This window comes from Blennius ocellaris, assembly GCF_963422515.1.
Source record: "Blennius ocellaris genome assembly, chromosome: 15".
Taxonomy (NCBI): Eukaryota; Metazoa; Chordata; class Actinopteri; order Blenniiformes; family Blenniidae; genus Blennius; species Blennius ocellaris.
In genome coordinates this window covers 11,741,291-11,761,071 of record NC_137664.1, presented here as the reverse complement: position 1 = coordinate 11,761,071, position 19,781 = coordinate 11,741,291, and the positions used below count along the sequence as shown (strand labels likewise).

The 19,781-nt window shown below is 40.9% G+C and overlaps 1 protein-coding gene across 3 annotated transcripts in view; it reads left to right on the top strand.

Moving 5' to 3' along the window:
* strbp (spermatid perinuclear RNA binding protein) overlaps positions 1-19,781 on the top strand; it is a gene marked incomplete at its 3' end in the record, with an annotated part of 92,671 nt that overhangs the window by 35,171 nt on the left and 37,719 nt on the right. For all 3 annotated transcript variants that reach the window (XM_080510527.1, XM_080510526.1, XM_080510528.1), the window contains exon 3: positions 18,348-18,529. In XM_080510527.1, the coding sequence (XP_080366653.1) occupies positions 18,527-18,529 (3 nt within the window). In that variant the 5' untranslated portion in view covers positions 18,348-18,526. The remainder of the gene's footprint in view (positions 1-18,347; positions 18,530-19,781) is intronic.

Genomic DNA, 19,781 nt, shown 5'->3' with positions numbered 1-19,781 from the left:
CTCTCTCGCTCTCTCTCTCTCTCTCTCTCTCTCTCTGCCTCTCTGTGCAGGAGGGTGGCCTAAATAAAAAGTGTGGTTAAATTTATTAAATTTATGTTTCATAAGTCATATGCTGCTTTATTAGCCTACACTCTGCGTTTAGCGTAAGTTTTTGCAGACATGTCCTAAATGTAGTGGTGTTTAGTTTAGTGGCTGACGCAAATTAGAGCTGGGGTTATTAATTAAATATTCACGGTGACGTCGCTGTCAGATGAACAGAAAGTTCCTGAAACAAGACACACCCGCAACTGCAAAGTCCTTTTTGAAAATTCCAGCGTTCCTCAAAAATTCAACATCCCACTGAGGCCTTTTTCTTCCCAGTCAATCATCTTCCATCACTTTTCACATCTTGTCATTGCTGTAAGGCCATTGCTGTTTTCATTTGTTCCCTCCGCTTCAGCCTGTGAGCCCCCCCCGAATCATTAAACATCTCTTTTTTTTTTTCCTGTAGCTGTCTTCTACTTTGCTTCTTCTTCTCGTATGTCATTCCTTCTCTCCTTCTTGCCCCTTCGCCGCAGTGTCCTTGAGAAAGCAGTGACTTTGCCGGTGAGCGCAGCAGAGCGCATCTCTCTCTCTCTCTCTCTCTCTCTCTCTCTCTCTCTCTCTCTCTCTCTCTCTCTCTCTCTCTCTCTCTCACTCTCTCTCTCTCTCTCTCTCACCCCCCATGAAAACACACACCCACACGTTCAGCAGGTCCATGGCAACAAACCCTTACAAGTCCCTTTCCTTGATTCTTTATAAATAATTCATCACCAGAGTTGGCTATACTTTATGTAAATATTTACAAACCTTTTGCAAGGAAAAAATCAAGACAGTCTTTTCCCCCGTTGAGCATAATATTTTCACACACTCCTTTCAAGAACAAATACCTAATCATTAAAAAGACAAAATGCTGATACATGAAAAAGTCAGAGCTTGCTTTTTGAATTAGTTATTTAAAGTAAATGTAAAACGTAGGAAGTCATCTCTGGTCGCTTTCACAATACTTTTTTTTTTAAGTTACTTTTCAATTATTCAGGTCAAGTGATCTGGCCCATAGGAAAACTGCATTTAATGTTCAATTACTGTTTCTCGAGGTTTGTTACTGAATTCAGAACAAATTGCCCTCAGGTGATACCGCGTTGAGGTTGCCAACGTGGAAACATGATCCCTGTGTGCCCTCCTCCTCATTAAAGGTGCCCTCCACTAATCTTGGATCATGACGGCCCATTGTTACAGTTTTCCGTGGCGCTTGAAATATAGATGGAGTCTGATTGTCTGGTTGTAAGATGAGATGTTATAGTCTCTTGATGCAGTTTGTTCTCATTGCTCTCTGTTTTCCATTAGAGCGTGCGTTGGGTCACTGCTTTTCCTGCCGCCTTACGTGTTTTCTGCCGGAGATCAGGTGTCGTGTGCTTGGCTAACTGCGGTGCTATATGTGGCAGATGAGTACATCCGAGGCGTTTATCTGAGATGGCAATCGGGTTTAAATGATATTGTGTTAATATCCTGAAGGACTCATCTATCTATCATGCTGGGGATTACATTTTTATTTTTCAAACTGTGAGCGCTCATTTACTCTTTGCCAACATCTGTTGAGCTGGATCCAAGCACCTCGGTGTAGCTCGATGGTAAATTAGAGTCGCCATGTTATCTCTTTCTTTCTCCCTCTCTCTCTCTCTCTCTGTCTGTCTCACTCCAGCTCTCCCACCCTCCCCCCATGTTTGTCCCATGTTGATCTGAAAAACGCTTCCGTAGCCATAATTACCTATCCCTAAGGATGAATATCTCTCCGACTCTCTTTCCCTTCTTTGTGTCCCAGGACCTGTGTGTACACACACACACACACACACACACACACACACACACACACACACACACACACACACACACACACACACACACACACACACACACACACACACACACACACACACACACACACACACACACTAGACATCAACAGACGAGCACGTCACAGTCTAAAAGCAGAGGAGATTCAGTTTATGACTCATACATGTTTGGAGCTCTTTTGGCAAACCGACCAATTCGGCTTTTATATAAACTAAGTGACCTAAATGCTGAGAAAAACCACAACTATCGACAGAGCTGCGACTTAGCCGGTTTTTCTGGAGTGTCATGTGATTTCTGTGACTATTGGCTTCACCTTTTGCCAAAATAGTGGTTGTAGAAAATTGGAGGTAAAAAAAAGGAGACATGAGAACATAGGATAGTTTGAAGTGAAGCTCTTGGACGGATGACATGTAAAGAGAATGGTTTCACTCGTCCAGCATGTTCAAAACAGATAAAAGTGCATCAATTCAGCAAGTGTCTCAAAGCCAAGCTGAAAACACAAAGCCCTCTAGCGGCAACAGCAATTAAAATTGATTAAAAGGTCGGGAAGTGTGGTGATGTTATAATAGAGCGCTAAGTCAGCATCATTAGTGTCGGGGAGGAAAAGCACAGGAGACGACCGTTAACTTCCTGTAGTCGTGCCAAATCATTTATGCTTTTGCCAAATCACATGAGGTGTTCATGTTCAACCTAAACCCTCTCAGGATTGGATTTCTTCAACTTTTCCCAAAATAACCTGAACTTTCAATACCTGGCATGGTGTCATTACTTAGTTTTGTTTTTACTGAAAATCTCAGGTTATGAATGAGTGACAAACTGGTGAATCTCGTCAGTAAATGGACGGTTATATTGTAGAAGTCTTGAGAATGTCTGTGAAGCTGTATCGTTCTGCTTCCTGGTTGTTTTTGAAGTTTTAAAATGTTTTAGACAGAATAGGATAGGAGTGTCAAAATCATATAGTTCAGGGTATTTCATATATCATCTTTAAATACAGACAATTGCAAGTGTTTTGTTTTCCTTTACATTTAATTAAATATCTTTTTTAAAGAACCTGAACAAAAAGTGCCATTTTCACAACTCATTTCTTCATGAGTTTAATATTTGCGAGTTTTTACAGCAATATCGTTGATCTTCCAGCTCAGGTTTCTTTCCACGAGTTGGTTTTGGTTGGTGGGTTGTATGCTTCATAGACCTGGTCAAGGACTAATGGTTATTTCATGAAACTTAGAAAAATGTCTTTATTTCTTTGTAAAAAAAAAAAAAAAAAAAGTAGAAGTAGATATGAATCACCTTTAAAATAACCGCATATTTTCTTTAATTATTAAATCTTAAAATCTAGCGTTAATGGAAAGTGCCTCAAGAAAGAAATGGCCTGGAATATGAATCAGAAAAGTGTAATTTCCTCTCTTTTTTTTCTTCTTTTACATTTACAATGATCTCTATTCTTATATTTTTAGTCTCTTTCTGTAGATCAGTGAAATCTGTTTTGGCCCTGTTCTTTGAAAAAACAAAAAGCCTCATCTTGTTTCTCGCCTTGTCTCCTTAGATCCAATTTTGTCTGTCCACTTTCCACCCGCTGTTTCAGCTTCGATCCCTCACTATTTCATCAATTTCCCTCCCTTGTTCGCCCCATTTTATCTGCTCGTCTCCATTATTGTTCTCTAAATCAGCCACACTGCGCCATCCATCGCCGTGCTCCTTCTCTCCTCTTCACTCATCCTGATCCCTGATTTACAGTCACACACGTATTACATTGAACTGAACGTTCTCTTTCTGCCACATGCTCTGAATTTTCTTTCCCTCTCCCGCACCGCTTCCGTCTTTTCCCTCTCCAATTCTCACATTTTCGGCCTCCCTTTAGCTTGTACTTTCCCCCCCCTCCCCATCAAATCCTGCCTCCTACCCTTCCTCCGCTCACTCTCTCCTCCTCCCATTCCTTCCTCTCTCCCTCTCAGCCCCTCCGTCTTCTCCCCTGAGTCGCAGAGACAGACAGGAAGGAAGTGTGTAATGAGACGGCCGTATCGAGCACACTGCCCAAATTGACCTGGAATGAATGGAGGCACTGATCAGCTCCCGCTAAAGCACTGCAGATTAAGAAGTAAGAGGACGGGAGAGAAAATGGGGCTGCGTGATGCAGTACACATTTCGTGAATACTGCCATCGGACAGATTTCATGCACAGACATGTTTATTTTGCCTATCTGCTGAGCAAACCACACAACAGACGGACTGTACATGTGTTGACTCCAGGACTCATGTAGCCGAGATTCAGCTCCTTGCAAGTGTTATTTAAAACTGTAAAAATGGACGAGGGGAAAAAAAAAAGTCATCTGTTTGTTTTGCCTGAAATGAATGTTTGATAAATCTCATAAATTACGTATTTGTAATCAATCTAATTATAATCCATTATCAGTGATATAACCTATTTAAAAACAAAGTCTACAAAGTGCTTTGACCAAAACACAACATAAAGTCACATGAATGCAAATCTTTAAAATGCTTCACTTGCTTCACTGCTACTTTGGTAATTGAAAATGGACAACAAGAGATGGTTCAAAGGTGAGTGGACCCACATGTGAGATGCTGACCACAACAGTTTACATGTTGGAGAGCATTACAGCCCATTACAGAATTAGTCCACATCTGGATCAGCCTGCTGCCATCCTGAGTTTACCACTATATATAGTTCATTGTACATTTCATAATCTGGAGGGATATACTGCCCATGCTCAATTAACAACATTGCAATATAAAGGAGAAGACCAAGCAGAATGCTAAGAGTTAGTTTAATACGAAAGAAGAAATGAGATCTGTAGGGCTGTATGATATCTTGTGAATATATGTTGTGAAGTTTTTCCAATAATTATATATCGTATACTCTTCCAAGTACCAGTGCTCTTTCAACTGCTGCTGATTTACACTGTGCTTGTCTTTATGTCTTCCACCATCATGACGCTCTTTCTACACACATTGTGGGACCTCAGCCGCTCAAATCGAGTCGTGGGATTCAAGGCAGTAGGTTTTTTTTATCTGATTTTCCAAATATGATAACATGCAGAGCATGAATGCACAGTACTTCAAAACATAATTTATCGCAGTTCATATCACAATAACAATAAATTACCGTGACGCCTTGGAGATCAGCTACCAAGAATTTTGTTTCTCAGTTATCCACCAAATCAGATGTACCTCGCCCACACTCACCTGCTCAAACAAAGAAAGAAAAAGCAAACCACCAGGAAAACACTTTGAGGTAGGAAGAATCCCTGGCAGGGTGATTATACTCGCATAAAACAGAGGCATACCTGAAGGCGCACTGTGAACATCGTTCAACAAAACATTGTTCTTATGCACAAGTCATATTTTAGAGCTATTGACACAGTACTAGTGCTGCAGTTCAGCACTGACCCTACTGAACTTGGCCACTATGCTTGATCACCCACAAGTACGTATACTTGCTAGCAGCCCCAGCATGTCAAGAATCTTGTAGGCTCACTGTCGTGCAGTGACTCCCTCCTCACCAATCACATGTGTGACTTTCAATACATTCACAACACATTTGTTGATCTGATTACAGTACTGATTGATTGCAGCTAGACGGGCAGATGATAGAGAAAGCAGGTGAATAAAAAGGTCCCGTTGAGTGAGTGAGTGAGTGAGTGAGTGAGTGAGTGAGTGAGTGAGTGAGTGTAAAACATTTAATTTCAAAATGTGAATTTAGTTACCACCTCCATGAGTTTCACTGATATAAGGCACTGCTCTTCACAAGTCAGTATGTAGAAGAACAAAAAAAAAAAAAAAACCCAGCAAAAAAGCTGTCAAAATCTACAGAGCTTCAGAAGGGACACTGGAGAATAAAAAGATTGCCATTTTTTTTGACAAACTTTACAAGATCTTGACAATACCCAGCATCACAATGATTTTGCAATATTACTTCTCTCCTGTTATTTTCCCTGTGCCAAAAAAAAAAGCATAAAACAAGAAAATATCAGTACAGCCAATGGAAAATGTGTCAACACAGATGTGTGCTCTTCATATGTCCATAGAAACTACTGGGTCTGTGTGAACCTCACTCTGCCGCCTCAAACTGGAACAGGAACATTTGCATTTATTCCCTGATAAGCAGATTAGGACTGGCTGGTGCCGCCGCGTAGCATCACTATGATGCCTCCTCTCTCATCTTCATAGGTGTTGATGAGATATTATCATGCTAGTAAACCACAGGCATCACCACTCAAACCAATATAATTAATTTCATGTCTGCTTTTTTTTTTTTTTTCCCCCTCCAACCTCATTACGGCTGTAAACCAGTTCGCCATCCAGATCGAGTTCATTGTGTATTCAGGAATGCATTTTTGACATTTTCAAATATTATAATGACTTTGTGTGAAACCTTAAAAATCTTTCACGTGATAGTACATCAGCATGTCTTTATAATATCTCATATTCCTAATTGATGCGTGTGGATAAATTTAGCACCGGTAGTGTTTTGCAGCGACACACACACACACACACACACACACACACACACACACACACACACACACACACACACACACACACACACACACACACACACGCACGCACACACACGTGCGCACACACTGGTGTACACAAAAGGGTGGGGGTGTGACAGCTTTGTGTGTTGGCAAACATAAGCTTAGCATTGAAGAGCCTTTCAAGCAGGATTAAGCTGTTAAGTGTCAATGGAACAGAGAAGCAGGCCAAAGACCACTAAGATATCACTTACACTGCAACAACCATTGTCAGCGTGTGTGCGTGTGCTTGTGGTCACCGTTCGTGTGCCTCTGTGTGTGCACTTGGCGTGTCATTGTGTATTTGTGCGTGTCTTTGTGCACACTGCTATGTGAAATAGGGAGAAATAGGAAGTGTACAGCCATTATTTGTGAAAAATCAGAGGGGAAAATCAGCAACACACACACACACACACACACACACACTGTGCCCACATTCACAAGTCTCCTCATAGACTGTGGACCGTGGAGCCTCGGCAGAGCTTTGGCAGGACCATCTGTTCCTGCTGAAATCAGCACAGCAGGAGCCTACCGTTACACACACACACACACACACACACACACGTGCGTGCACACACATACACACGCACACGGTTACAGCGTGCTTCAGCTTTGGCATAGTGATAGTCTATTTATTCCCCACACTGACGCAGGATAGTCCTCACATCCTCATACAGTTGATCTGAGTAAGATGATGTAGATGTACAAATAGACACTTTATGTACCGTATACTCTACAGCAGTAGTTCTCAACTGGCAGGTCGCCACCTGAGTCTGGGTTACTGTCCCATTTCCTGTGCAAAAGTAAATGCTAAATAAGACTACGATTAATGAAGTATCATCTTCCTACTCTGTCACATTGACAGTCGTTGGCTAGTAAGTCTATTAAGTTTTTTTTATACATTGAGCATGGCAAAACACAGATGTTACCCTGAATATATAAACATATATGTGATGTGATTCTCATTGAATTGAGGACAATGAAGGACAAAAATGTCAATGTTTTGTAGCACAAAGTGCTGGCGTGTGAAAGGACACAGCCATGACAACTGAAGTAGCATTTGGACCTACATCTTGAAACTACATCTTTGCAGAGATAAAATTGATTTAATTGATGTCAAATATTCCCTTTTCATGTATTGACGGGGTGACTGAAATATTTAAAAAACATATCAATGAAAGCAGTGCTATAATAATGAAACTGTGTTCATTTACAGCAAGAAGCAAATTACACTTGTGAAGTTTCAATCAATGGCAAGACTTCATCAGATGTTTTTGCCCAAGTGTACCTGAGAGAGTGTCTGGTATATGTATATATACATATTTGTGGCATATATACTGTATATATGGATGGATAGTGACTGGATGGATAGATGCTTACATTACATTCTTCTGTTCTTGTTAGTCGGTGACCTGAAGCCTCTTCGGCCTGACCCGGCATCAGCATGGACGCCGCACACATACAGCTCTCCCGTTTTTTTGATAATCGATCGAGGGGAGTTACACTCCCCTGTCAGTGTTATCTATTTTCCTGGCAGCAGCCACATCAGCATTTCCTCCACTTTCTACCATCTCATCAATACTCTGTGCTCTGACCTCTCCTGGCCTGCACCTCAACCCGGTAGAGGCAGGACCACTGTGAAGGTGTGTTTAGTATCGCGCACATTTAAGAGAACTGATCAGTTTTCAATGCTGGTTCTTCATGTATATTTATGCAGCGTACAATTTCAGGTCAGAGGAGAGCTCACACACTGGAAAGGCTAAGAGTTGAAATAATAACTTAAGTGCTCCTCAGTTGTCACGGAAATCCATTACAGGGGTCAAAAAGAGTCAGCCTAGCCCTGTCCTGTTGATAAAATAGATTGAAGCAGCAAATGTAACCAATTAACTAAAATGTAATCATTTATCTTCATTTGTCTTGGTTCTTTTGCGGGACAGATGCATTTATCTTTTCTTTCAACCTGCATACTATCAGGTTTGCTGGGTGAAGCATATGTAACTGGTTGTCGTCATCGCCGAAAGTGGGCTTTGCATATATTTTCCTTGATTGCAGGTTTTCAGAAAAAGAAAGGATCTAATTAAGGGTAATAGCCATTGGAGTGTTCAACCTTGTTATTTGAGAGAAATGGACCTGAAGTGTTTACTCATCACCTCAGCAGGACAATTGGCACAAGATTAACCTGAAGTACACTCAAAGAGAAGAGACCTCCACTCAAGATTTAATCAATGACAATGTATATGGAAATAATGGAAGTTGAAGATGAGTCTCTGGTCCTCATTCTGACAACTTTATTCACCAAACTGCTTACAAGCTAAATGTAGATTTATTTCATAGTCGAGATGCTTAAAATACAACAAACTCTAGATTAATCTAAGGATAAATCAGCTTCAGAATGGCTTTATGTTTTATTATGATGGTTATAAGATGATTGTCACAAAGGCCCATTTTTATGTGTATTTTTGGCTAATCTGTAACTGAAACAACACATTTTATGACAAAATCAATTGTAATAATAAAACAAGGAGTCACAAATGGTGGGCTTATTAATAGCAGTTGGGAATTTTAAGTGAAATAGGAAAGTGCTAAGAGAAATTGGAATGCAGTATGTGCATGGATTGCGATCAGTGGGGAAATCAGTGTAGTTGCCAGTAGGAGTAATTGCTTTTGTGTGTATGCGTGTGTTTGCGTGAGTGCATTCCCTCTGTGACTGGGAGGAAGAATGTCTGACATTTTTATTAAGACAATGGGATCATAAGAATGAGCTTTTCCTGAACAAATCAAGACCATAATTCTTGGTGTATCTTCACAAGAAACAAAAGTATATATTTCATGTTTATTATATCAACTGTTGCATTTCTGCAGTGCTTACATCAAAATATTTTTATGAATAATTGAACCTCAACAATACCACAAATAACAATCACCTTGTAACTAATACTTTAGATGTATTTTATACCCTCTGTTTGCTCTTCTTTCCTGTTCGAGATTAAAATGTAATCACACTGACCTCCTGTTTGGAGGCCTGGTTTCAGAGCTGGTGTCTTAAACTACTCTCTAATGGTTTAATGGGCCGGTTCTTAATGATAATTTAATGCTGTAATTGGCAGTTGTCATGTCTGTTAATTACACTCGGTGTCAAGTGCTTAGCCTTAATGAAAAAACAAAACAAAAGCCTGTGCACGAAGCACTGAGAGGCACGCAGAGATCGAGCAAAAAGCGTCAGAAGAGTACAAGTCAACTGGTGGTGTGTCTTTTTTAGCTTTCAGTGAGATGCTTTGAAGAGGTGACGGGAAACGAGGATCAACGTGGACATGCAGTACGTACCTGGCACAGTTACCCCGGTGTCCTTTGTTCTAATATCCTTCCTGCATGTGCTGCAAAGCCCTGCATTAATGAGACATAATGCAGATGACGTTCCCAGCATGCTACTTCCTCATGATATTGTATCTAAGATATACCATGCACAGTAGGCAAGAGTGACTCGTGCATAACAACTTCCACTCGTTTTGTCCATTCGCCGCCATACTGTTTTCTGTTTATTCATTTTTGCACAGCTAAAGCAACAATAAACTCTTAGTCAAAGCAGCAAGTGTTATTTCCTCAAGTCTCAATGAAATACTCTGTTCTTTGGCTCCAAAGTGTGCCGACTGCAGCCTCCAAAATAGCACCAAACTACTTTGGCCACAGTACCTAGAGGTGAACTGTGTGTCTAATTAGAAAGTTTCTCTTTAAAGTAACTTTCTTCCGCCGTTTGTGTCTCTTTCCCTCCCTTGTGACTTTTTATAGACTAAACATACAAATCCCACCTATGAAATTATAGCTGTTTTCACCCCCTCGAGATTGTGACTTTTTGTCTTTGCTTTCCTGTGTTTTTTTTTCTTTTTTAATGCTGTGGTCAAGGACCAACTCTTGAGGAATACAAACACAAAATACATTTTTAAAAATCACCTTCAATTTATTGGGAAAATACTTTGACACTCATACTGTTGCAGTCCTTGACAACAACATGCCCAAAGAAGGCTGATCACTGATCAGCCATAATATTATGAACACTTCTTTAATATTGTGTCAGTCTTCTGTTAGCTCTAAATATACAACAAACTGTTCCTCTGTGTCTTCTGATATGAGAGTCTCTGCAGCAGTTTGAGCTACGTTAACTCATCTGTTGGACCAGACGACACCAGCCTCTGCTTCTCACATGCTTCATTGAGATTTGCCCATCCAGGACCCTATCGCTAGTTCACAGATTTCTTTACTCGGACGACTTCTAATAGATTGCATCCACAGTTGACTGGAAAAAGCCCCACAAGATCTGCAAATTTGTTGGCACTCAAACCAGTTGTCTCGCCATCACAGTTTCATCTTCGTCAAATCGTCCATTTTTCCTGCTTCTACGTCAACTTGTGCCATGATAAAGAAGTACACTTAGACCTTTTTAAGTGTCAGTGGTCATTGTGGAAAAGGTTGATGTCTCAATCCTGTAAAGAAAGATTTATATTTCCTCATTAGAGTGAAATGGGATTGTAGAGCTCAAGTATTGATACATACATACATACTTGTTTGTGTCAGTCAGAAGTACTTAGATAATAACTTAAAAAATGTTATCTTACAAGTGATTGTATCCTAATTTGGATAAAATAGCACAAGAATGTGTTTGAATATCCAGTTAAAAAAGAAAAAAGAAAAGACAAGAAAAAATAAATCTCCTTGAATTCCTGAAATAATATATTATGCTTTTTCACAACTTGTAAATGTGTTCAACGTCATAATGTGGTTGCTAACAAACGGTCAAATCAAAGGACTTTGGGGATCTAGTTAAACACTCACATGTCCCCATAATAACATATTAAACTTTTAGGTAAATACACACTGAGTTGAGGATTGGATTACATTATATTGGGCCGGTCGTAGTTATGCTTTAATGTTGGGGAAAACCACCAGAAAGTGATTATAAATCCACATCAAGTTCTCTGAACTGATAAGTTTATGTGCTTGTGTGCCTGCGTCTTGACTACAAAACTTTGTTGCGGTCTAAGTTGTGTCAGTAAACGCTGCACTGCAGAATTTCCATACTGCTGTGTTCTCTTTTTTTGCTTTTATGCAGCTCAGATTAACCTTGAATTGCCACTCCTATTTTAGTCAACCTCCTTAATCAAACTCTGTTATTCTCATCTATATTGCTATGCTGTCATTAATGGCGTTACTTGCAGGAAAAGTAGATGAGGAGACATATGAGAAATTATTTGAACCACATTGGAAAAGTTGGAGATGTAAAATGAATGCCTGAAAAATGAACACGAATTGGACATTTGTGAGTTTGTGGGGGAAAAAATATCTTCAATTTCTTCTGGCCTCAGAGATGTTTTTACATCTTTCCAGGAGGAATTGAGTTTGCTTCGTTTTTTTGTATTCTTGTTGTTATAGTCTCCTTTTAACATGCTGGAGCATCTCAGCTGTGTCCTTCCTCTACAGTGGAAACTTCCCTGTCTTTGTGGCCTTTGTTGTCTCTGTTCTTCTCAGCCCATCCTCGCCTCAGAGTGCATCATCCTGCTATACTGTCTATGTTTCTGACTGCTTGTCTCTCCAACGGTTCCCGTCATGCTGTCTCGCTGCAGATGAGAATAGACTGAGCAAACAGACATCTCGGTCAGCACCTGTTTACACACCACAAGGTTCATTCTGCATCCATTCTGATTATTCTGCCCCACCTGGACGGCAGTAAGAGTTGCCTATTTGTACGTGTGCTGCTGCATGTGTATCATGTTTGTCCAACTAATTAACGCACACTTTTACAGATGTTTTCCCAGCTGCAAACATTATGGCACCGCTAGCCCTGGAGCCGGCCGCACATGTCAGTAATAACACAACACACTGGCCTCTCACACGCTCACACAGCATCGCAGCTGTAAACCAAATGTTTAAATATGTGTCCGAAATAGCATTTCCGAGAATCGCATTCATGAGACCTAAAATACTTCACCAAGAGTTATCTAGAGAAAAAAATCAACATCCCCCCCCCCTCTAAAACACCTTCAACATATCAGAGACCTGGCTGCCAAAAACACCATTCTGATTTATACCTGCTCATTATTTTTGCAAAGATTACTGTCACTGTGGGTCTGCTTCACTTGACTGCACAGAAGCATCTGTATGGAGAGGCTTAAAAAATGAGGGCAGCAGGTAAAGAGCTGGGAAAAAAAACAAGAAAATAGGTTGTTCCTGGATGAAGAACTGATCATCTTGTCTACTTTCCATCTTATGATTTCCTATCTGTATATCTACCAAAAAGTTGCATATAGAACTTCAAACTAAATGCTTTTGGCACTAAAACCTTTCACCAATTGCATGAATACATGATTTAGACCAGCAGATTTGATAGCCTGTTATATATGTTCTTGAAGTTCTTGAAGTCTTTTTTTTTGACGATATCAACTTAATAAAGGTGTAGTGTATTTGTTTTTTAGGTGATGCTTAAAACTTATCTAATAATATTTACCGGTAATCAAAAATAAGTACTATTTGTGCCACAGTTGACCAATTCCGTAAATATAGTGTCTTTATTTTTGGTATCCAGTTGGCAGTGTGACTATTGGATAAAACCATCATGTAAACAAGATGGTCAGGATGTGTAATTTGGTCTATATTTATTTTTTTCAAGTGTATAGTTTAAATCTCAGGCTTCAAGTGCATTTAGGGTTTATAAAAGAATATTCTTTTGTGTGACTAGATCACATCTTAACTGTCTGACCTGAGACAGGATGGATCTGAATCTGGCTGATAAAATTGTGTCCCTTTCCTCCTTTCAGAGTAGATTAACGGCACTATGGTGACTCAAGAGCAAATGTCGGATTTTAGATAGAGATCCTGCTCTTGTCTGTTTGGGCTTTGCTAAAAAAAACTGCCGGATCAGAGACTAATATGAGTATCTGTTGGACTGTTCCCTTTTTAGATAGTCACCATAGCAAGTCATTGCAACTTGAATACTTGGGGAGATTTTTACCCCAAATGCCCTTCCTGCCGCAAGTGAGAAAACATTGAAGGTCAAAAATGCAGCAAAGAATAAACATATACATGAAAGAGTAAAGAAAACACCACGTCCTTGACTTAGGTTGTCTTTTTAAGTTGTTTGCCAGTGTAATGTCTTTTTGCTCCTTCAAAAAAAAAAAATAAAAAAAATTGCCTTCAGCGCATTTGTCTTCTCTTCATTTTGAGAGTGCCACACTGAGTGTAAAATGATGCAAAAAATGTTTCAAAGTGAAAATCTCTTTGCATCATTGGGTCCAAAACCTAAGCTCTAAATGCAAATGCATTGTGAAAATAAGCTCCCCCAGCACTAATTAGCGGACTCCCTCTGTCTGTTGCCAATCTCCTGTCTCCCTTTACTCCGTCTCTTCCACTGCTCATCCTCTTTGATGGTTATCAGATGAGAGAGGTGTAAATGGCCGCTCACAGCTATCTCAGCAAATTCCCCAGCCCCGTTATCTTCCCCTCATCTTTCAGCCTGGTTCTCATCCCTCGTTTCTTTCCCACTGCCTGATTCCTTTTTCTTCAGTCGATGGAGGACAGAGCGCTGTCACTCCGTCTTGGCGAAAGGAGGACGCAGCACAGGTGTGGGTTTTCCCTAATGCATAAACTTCGAGGGGAAATATATTCAATTACGGTGGACTGGAATTGAGGTGATAGTGTGTGTGTGTGTGTGTGTGTGTGTGTGTGTGTGTGTGTGTACATGCTAATAACTATGAGCCACCACCATCGCTAATGAGGCAGGGCTTCTACCAGCCACCCCCCACTCCCCTCCCCATCCTTGGGAGAATAACACACAATCACACATTAATGACCCACCAGCATGGTGTGAATTAGAAGGGAGGAAGAAAAATGACGAATGGATGCTGGTGGAAGGCGTACAAGACGGGACTGAGGGAGGAGGCATGTAGAAATGAAATAATTGGTCACTGCGATTCTGAGGGAGTCTGAACCGCAGGGAGAGTTTTTGAACCAACAGGCAAACACTGTTGGTGATGGCAAAACACAGCTGTGCATGTGAGAACCTGGTCTATTAAGACCCCTCAGACCCAGTGGGAGAAAAAAAGAAAAAGAGGGTGCCAACTGTAAGGTTGCATGTTTGTTGTTCTGAAAATGCAGGACTTCATCCAAGACTTAACTCTAATGACAAATAAATTAAATTTAGGTTTGTTTTTTTAATATTTCAAAACCCCTATTATAAGCTTTGTTTCTCAGTATTGGCCATTTGATTTTAATTACAGAAATATGAGAGGTGGAAGTGCCATGAGCGAGAAACAAAGAGGGACTGGTGGTGTTGTTTATCACTGTATTGTTCTGATAATGAGAATCGAGTGGGGGCAGGCACATTGTTATTATGCTTCTTGGCAGGGTGTTTTGTATCTGTGTCTGTGTTTGTGTTTGTGTGCATGCTCTATAATCATGTGCATATAGTTCTAAGTGGCCGGGCCATGTTGGACGAGCGCTCCGTCTCCTGCAGCACAGAGCATTGGCTGGAAGGTAACTGGCAAAACACGAGTGCACAAACAGAGGCTGTCGCTGCCAGGTGTGTTGAGGAGGTAATTGTCAGTGTGGCAGGGTGGCAGCCGGCGGCTCAGAGACCGAAGCGCTGGAGAGAAAATGAGGAGCAGCTTCTGGTGGAGGCTGCTTGCCCGAGGGGGCCAGCTCAATATCTGGTGCTGTTGTTTATCCGATTCCCCTCTGTCCCCTTGCACCACTTTGTACTTGTCTTATAGTTTAGCACATTGCCTCTGTCGCCCATTCTCTCTGTTCCGAGTGCTCCTGTTCATGGTAATTTCCAATTCTCTTCATTTTCTCTGTGTCTTCTCTAACTATTCACTCCTTGTCTCCCGACATCGTCTTACTGATTCGTTCCCATCTCCCCCAAACCCCACCGAGATGTCGCGTGCAATTTAATCCCCCAGCAGGTCTACTCCAGGAGAGACCAGCAGCCGCATGTCTGTTTATCTCTCTGCCCCTGACACCCTTTTGCAAGAAGGACGTAGTATCAGGCTGATGGGATACTCTTTTAGATTATCAAGTCCAAAATCACTGGAGAATTTTCAGTAATACATGTTGTTTGGTGGCAATACTGTGTTTGGAATCCAGGAAAAAAATCATCGAAAAGAGTCTGATTTACAGAAGGTTTGCCTGAAAAACTATGCAGAGGCTGATGTGCTAACAAGACGCATGAATGATTTAACAGCGCAAAATAACACACACTATCCATTAATCTCTTTTACGTTAATGGATGTGCAATATCGGGCATTTCGACCAGATGTACCAAAATCCAGAGGACCTCATCCCATTAAAAAAAACATTTTGGAATTACAATGCATAAAATAAATTGTGCTGCATTATGCTGAGAGGAATTTCCTGAGCCTCACCCACTATCAGTTTTATTTTAGGTTTTATTATAAAATATTTTTAACTTACTTTAGTTTTTTTAAGGTGTCGACGTCTTATTTCATTGTTCTTGTTCCCAACGCAGCGTTGATTTTCTTACTGATCTTCTCCCCTGTTGTGTTTCTGATTTCTTTTCTGCATTATATTTGTTGATTTCCTCTGTATCAAATCTAATTTGAGATTGTCTTCACTTCACTTCTTCATCACAGCTGTCCATGGCTGACACTAACATTAAACATGCAACATTCTTTAAAGACCCCCTTCTGCCATATGGTAGCACACTATATCGTTGCGCAAAGCAAAAATGTAATCTGTTTGCATAAGCGTGCAATTTATTTGGGATCTTTGTAAATCAAGCCCATCTTTTGGTGTTTGTAGTGTACGTGAATGCATATGCGAGTTCCTTTGTGGCAGTTCTGCCCCCCCGCGGAAGTCGTTGCATCGTTTTTGATGTTTATGCAGTGCCTGCTCAGACCGAGTTGTCAGCGATTGTGTCACAGATCAAATGCTCATCCAGAGAAGACGCTCTATACTGTTCATTTTGACATCCATTATAATGTTGTTTTTTTTTACATTGCTTTGTACTTTTTGTTTTAGTTTTCTTCCTGTCGCATAAAGCACACACACACACACCTTATGAATAAATATGTTTTCTCACAATTTTCATTAGCGACATCGATTCTGCTGAACGTCACCAGAACTCCTTGAACGTCCAGAATTTGTCCAACCTTTAAGAAATGAACTGGTTTGGCGGCGTTCAGACACACACGGCTCTGAAAATGTTCTCGCTCGGGTTCAGCTGTATCCAGATGCGCCTGTGTGCTGTCAGTGGAGCTACTGTTGACATTTTGTGTTGTGAATAAGAACGTTGTGTCTCTCTTCACCTCAGCTTGCCCTGTGCTTTTTTTTTTTTTTTTTTTTAATAGCAGCACTGCATGTTTAGTTTACACTAAAGACCAAGATGATTTACATTTTTAGAAAGCCATGAATTTATTATAGCAGGGACAGAAATAACATAAAGGTTTAATAGTGTTGCCTTCATTGAACGATTTATTAGTTTCGGTTTGTGTATTCTGAGCTGATGCACCGGCCCCGCGTCTTATTTTTAGTGTTTTCTCACTGCCAGGTTCATTTTTGTTTAGTGGAAGAAATAAAAAGCCAGGAACAGATAAGGTTGGAAGAGCTATTACTGTCGCACATTTTTTGGAAAGGGTACTCGGCAACACGACCGTCTCTCTCCAAACACTGAACACTAATCTGAGGTCCAGCTCTAAGTTTCCTTGGTCTCTTTTCTTCAGCTGTTTTTCTTTGGGTTTTTTTAACTGTTTGCACAGTAAAACTCAATCCTTCAGAGCAAAGCAGAGTTCCCACAGTAATTTTTCATACAATTTCATCACTAGCACTTCCATCAAAGCAGTTGGAAATGTCAGTATGCCTTCTCAAGATATTATTCCCTCCGAGGCTTACTGTGCCCACATTATCCTCCAAACTAATTACATGTATTATATATTATACTCTGACTCCAGTGACAGAAAAAGAGAATAAAGAGCAGTTTACACATCCATTAGGCGGCGTGCGAGTGGGTCCGTGTGAATTGAGGAGGGCGTGTTCGGCTTAAGAGTGTAACCCAGTGTATGAACACAAGCACGTGTTTGTACTACATCCCCCTCCCTCACACATCTGCCAGCTCATGAAAAATGAATGAAGGTCTCTGTGTGTCCTTGTGCTTGTGTGTATATGTGTCCACATGTCCAACTCAACATGGGCTGATCAGGCAGTCTGTCAGATGTTTTACTGCAGGACCGGACCGACGCCCTGCCCAAGTGAAATGGGAGGGTGAGAGTGAGCGAGTGAGACGACAGAGTGTTGGACGATGTGAATAAGAGATGAATGTACAGACTGGTACATGTTTTGGTGCGATTGCGTTGCGATTTGTGATTGAAGCTGAAGGGCATTTTGCTCAAATGATGACCAATTGATGTCATACCTTTAATAGATAATACAGATAAACTAAAATGCATGTCACGTGTGACAGTTGCAGAAACTTCCATTAACTTTTACTACTCAAAAGTGAAAGTATACAACTAGCACCAATAAACAGATTCAGCCTATTTTGAAGATGAGGGAAATCTAGAATTGAACCAAAATGTATTTGGAGGTGGAGACGATGTGTGCGTAACATGACTTTATAGTCATTTGTTCAAGGGTTGGCAGGTTACTCAGATTATAATATATTAATTTGACTCCACTCTAGTGAAGTAGCTCTAATCACTGTAGAGGAGCTATAAATTTAACAGAGATTTAACACAGCTTTCATCAAGCGCATTTGTTTTTGATGTTAAATGTCAGCTTTTTGTTAAATTACTGCCTGTACTTGGTTACATCTATTCAGCACCATATGTTGCTTCTGTGTATTTTATCTGGTGTGAGGGGGGTGAAACGGTCTTAAAAATTTCCCTTGACATGTTCTCCAGAAGAGATATTGATCAAATGCTCAATTTCCCTTGTCTCCTAGAAATACAACCTCTTGTGAAGTGGTGGCCAGAGTGACAGAAGAGCACATGAGGAGCGGAAGCAACGTGAACTCCACATCCTGACCGGTAACCTTGCCTCCGCACCCCACCACAGCGCGCCCAGCGACTCCAGAAGTGGGCGTCAGCAGGAAGGAAACGAGTGACCACTCCTCCTGCAGGCATGGTAAGGCGCTCTCTGTTTTGTCAGTGCTAGGTGTTTGTGGATTTTGCTTCAGCGGAGCAAGGAAACAGCTGGCAGACTGTGTGGGAGTGAGAGTTCAATCTGATAATTTCTTGTAGACGTGACAACAAAGAGATAGATGCTTGATAAGAGCTCGTGCAGACCGTGTTTTATGGCTTTGCATTTTAGAGCAGGAGATAAGAGGAAATAGATTATCTTTGGGTCTTTGGGGAGAGAAAAGAATAGAAGTGATGAGGGAATCAAGAAAACAGATGAATGAAAAGAAATAGGTAGTAAGTTTAAAGAAAACAGTGGTATTTAGTAAGAATGAAAGGATTTAATCATTGTTAGCAGCTCAGCTGTTGACACTTTATGGCTAAAACAGCAGATAATTATGTGATGCATGTCTCACCTATATTCATTTGACATAAGCTAAATAAGAAAAATGTACCACGAATCGGTTAGCTTCTTATGTGGTGTACGATTGTTTGCCAACATACTGAACAAGTGTAGAAATTAGGTTTGTTCCTTATGTAAGCACAAGCACGAGTGGCCTTTTATTGGAAGAAGAAGAAGAAGATGAAGTGAAAAGAGCGCCTGTGTTGTTTTTGAGGAGGAGCTCTAAAGATCAAAGACAGAAGTGGAGGAGAGCATGACAAGTGGGGCAGATAAGCCCATAAAAACATAAATGATGGACAGATACATGAGAGATGAAAAGCAGGGAAGGTGTCTGAAGCAAAAAAAAAAAATAGAGAGAGATGTGCCGAGTAGAGGAACGGGGTAGTGAGCGGAGGTTAAGAACGAAGAGAGGTGGAGGTAGAGCAGGAGCGAGACGAGGGATTGATTAATGGTCTTGGCCTGTGACAGTGGGAGCTGTTCCCCCGAGGGGGGGGTAGGGGGCAGAGCTCCAGATGAATTATTAAAAACCAGAACAAGAAGGAGAAGGAGGAAAAATGGGCATAAAATGGGAAGAAAGTGTAGGAGTGCTTTGTCGAGGAGAGTGTAAGAATGAAGACAGGAAGGTGGAAGGCAGGAAAGGTGAAACGGGGGGAGGAGAGACCGAATGACAGGCAGACAGACGGAAAACAAGATGTTACTGAATGTGCTGAGGCTTGGCTTTGCAGAACAGGGCATATGGGTGAGCTCATAAATAACCAGGGGTAATAAGAACAGTGCATGCCTGTGTCACAAACACGGTGCTGTGATTAATCCTGAGTTATGGTGATGCAGCAAGATCTGACCTTGGCAACAGTTT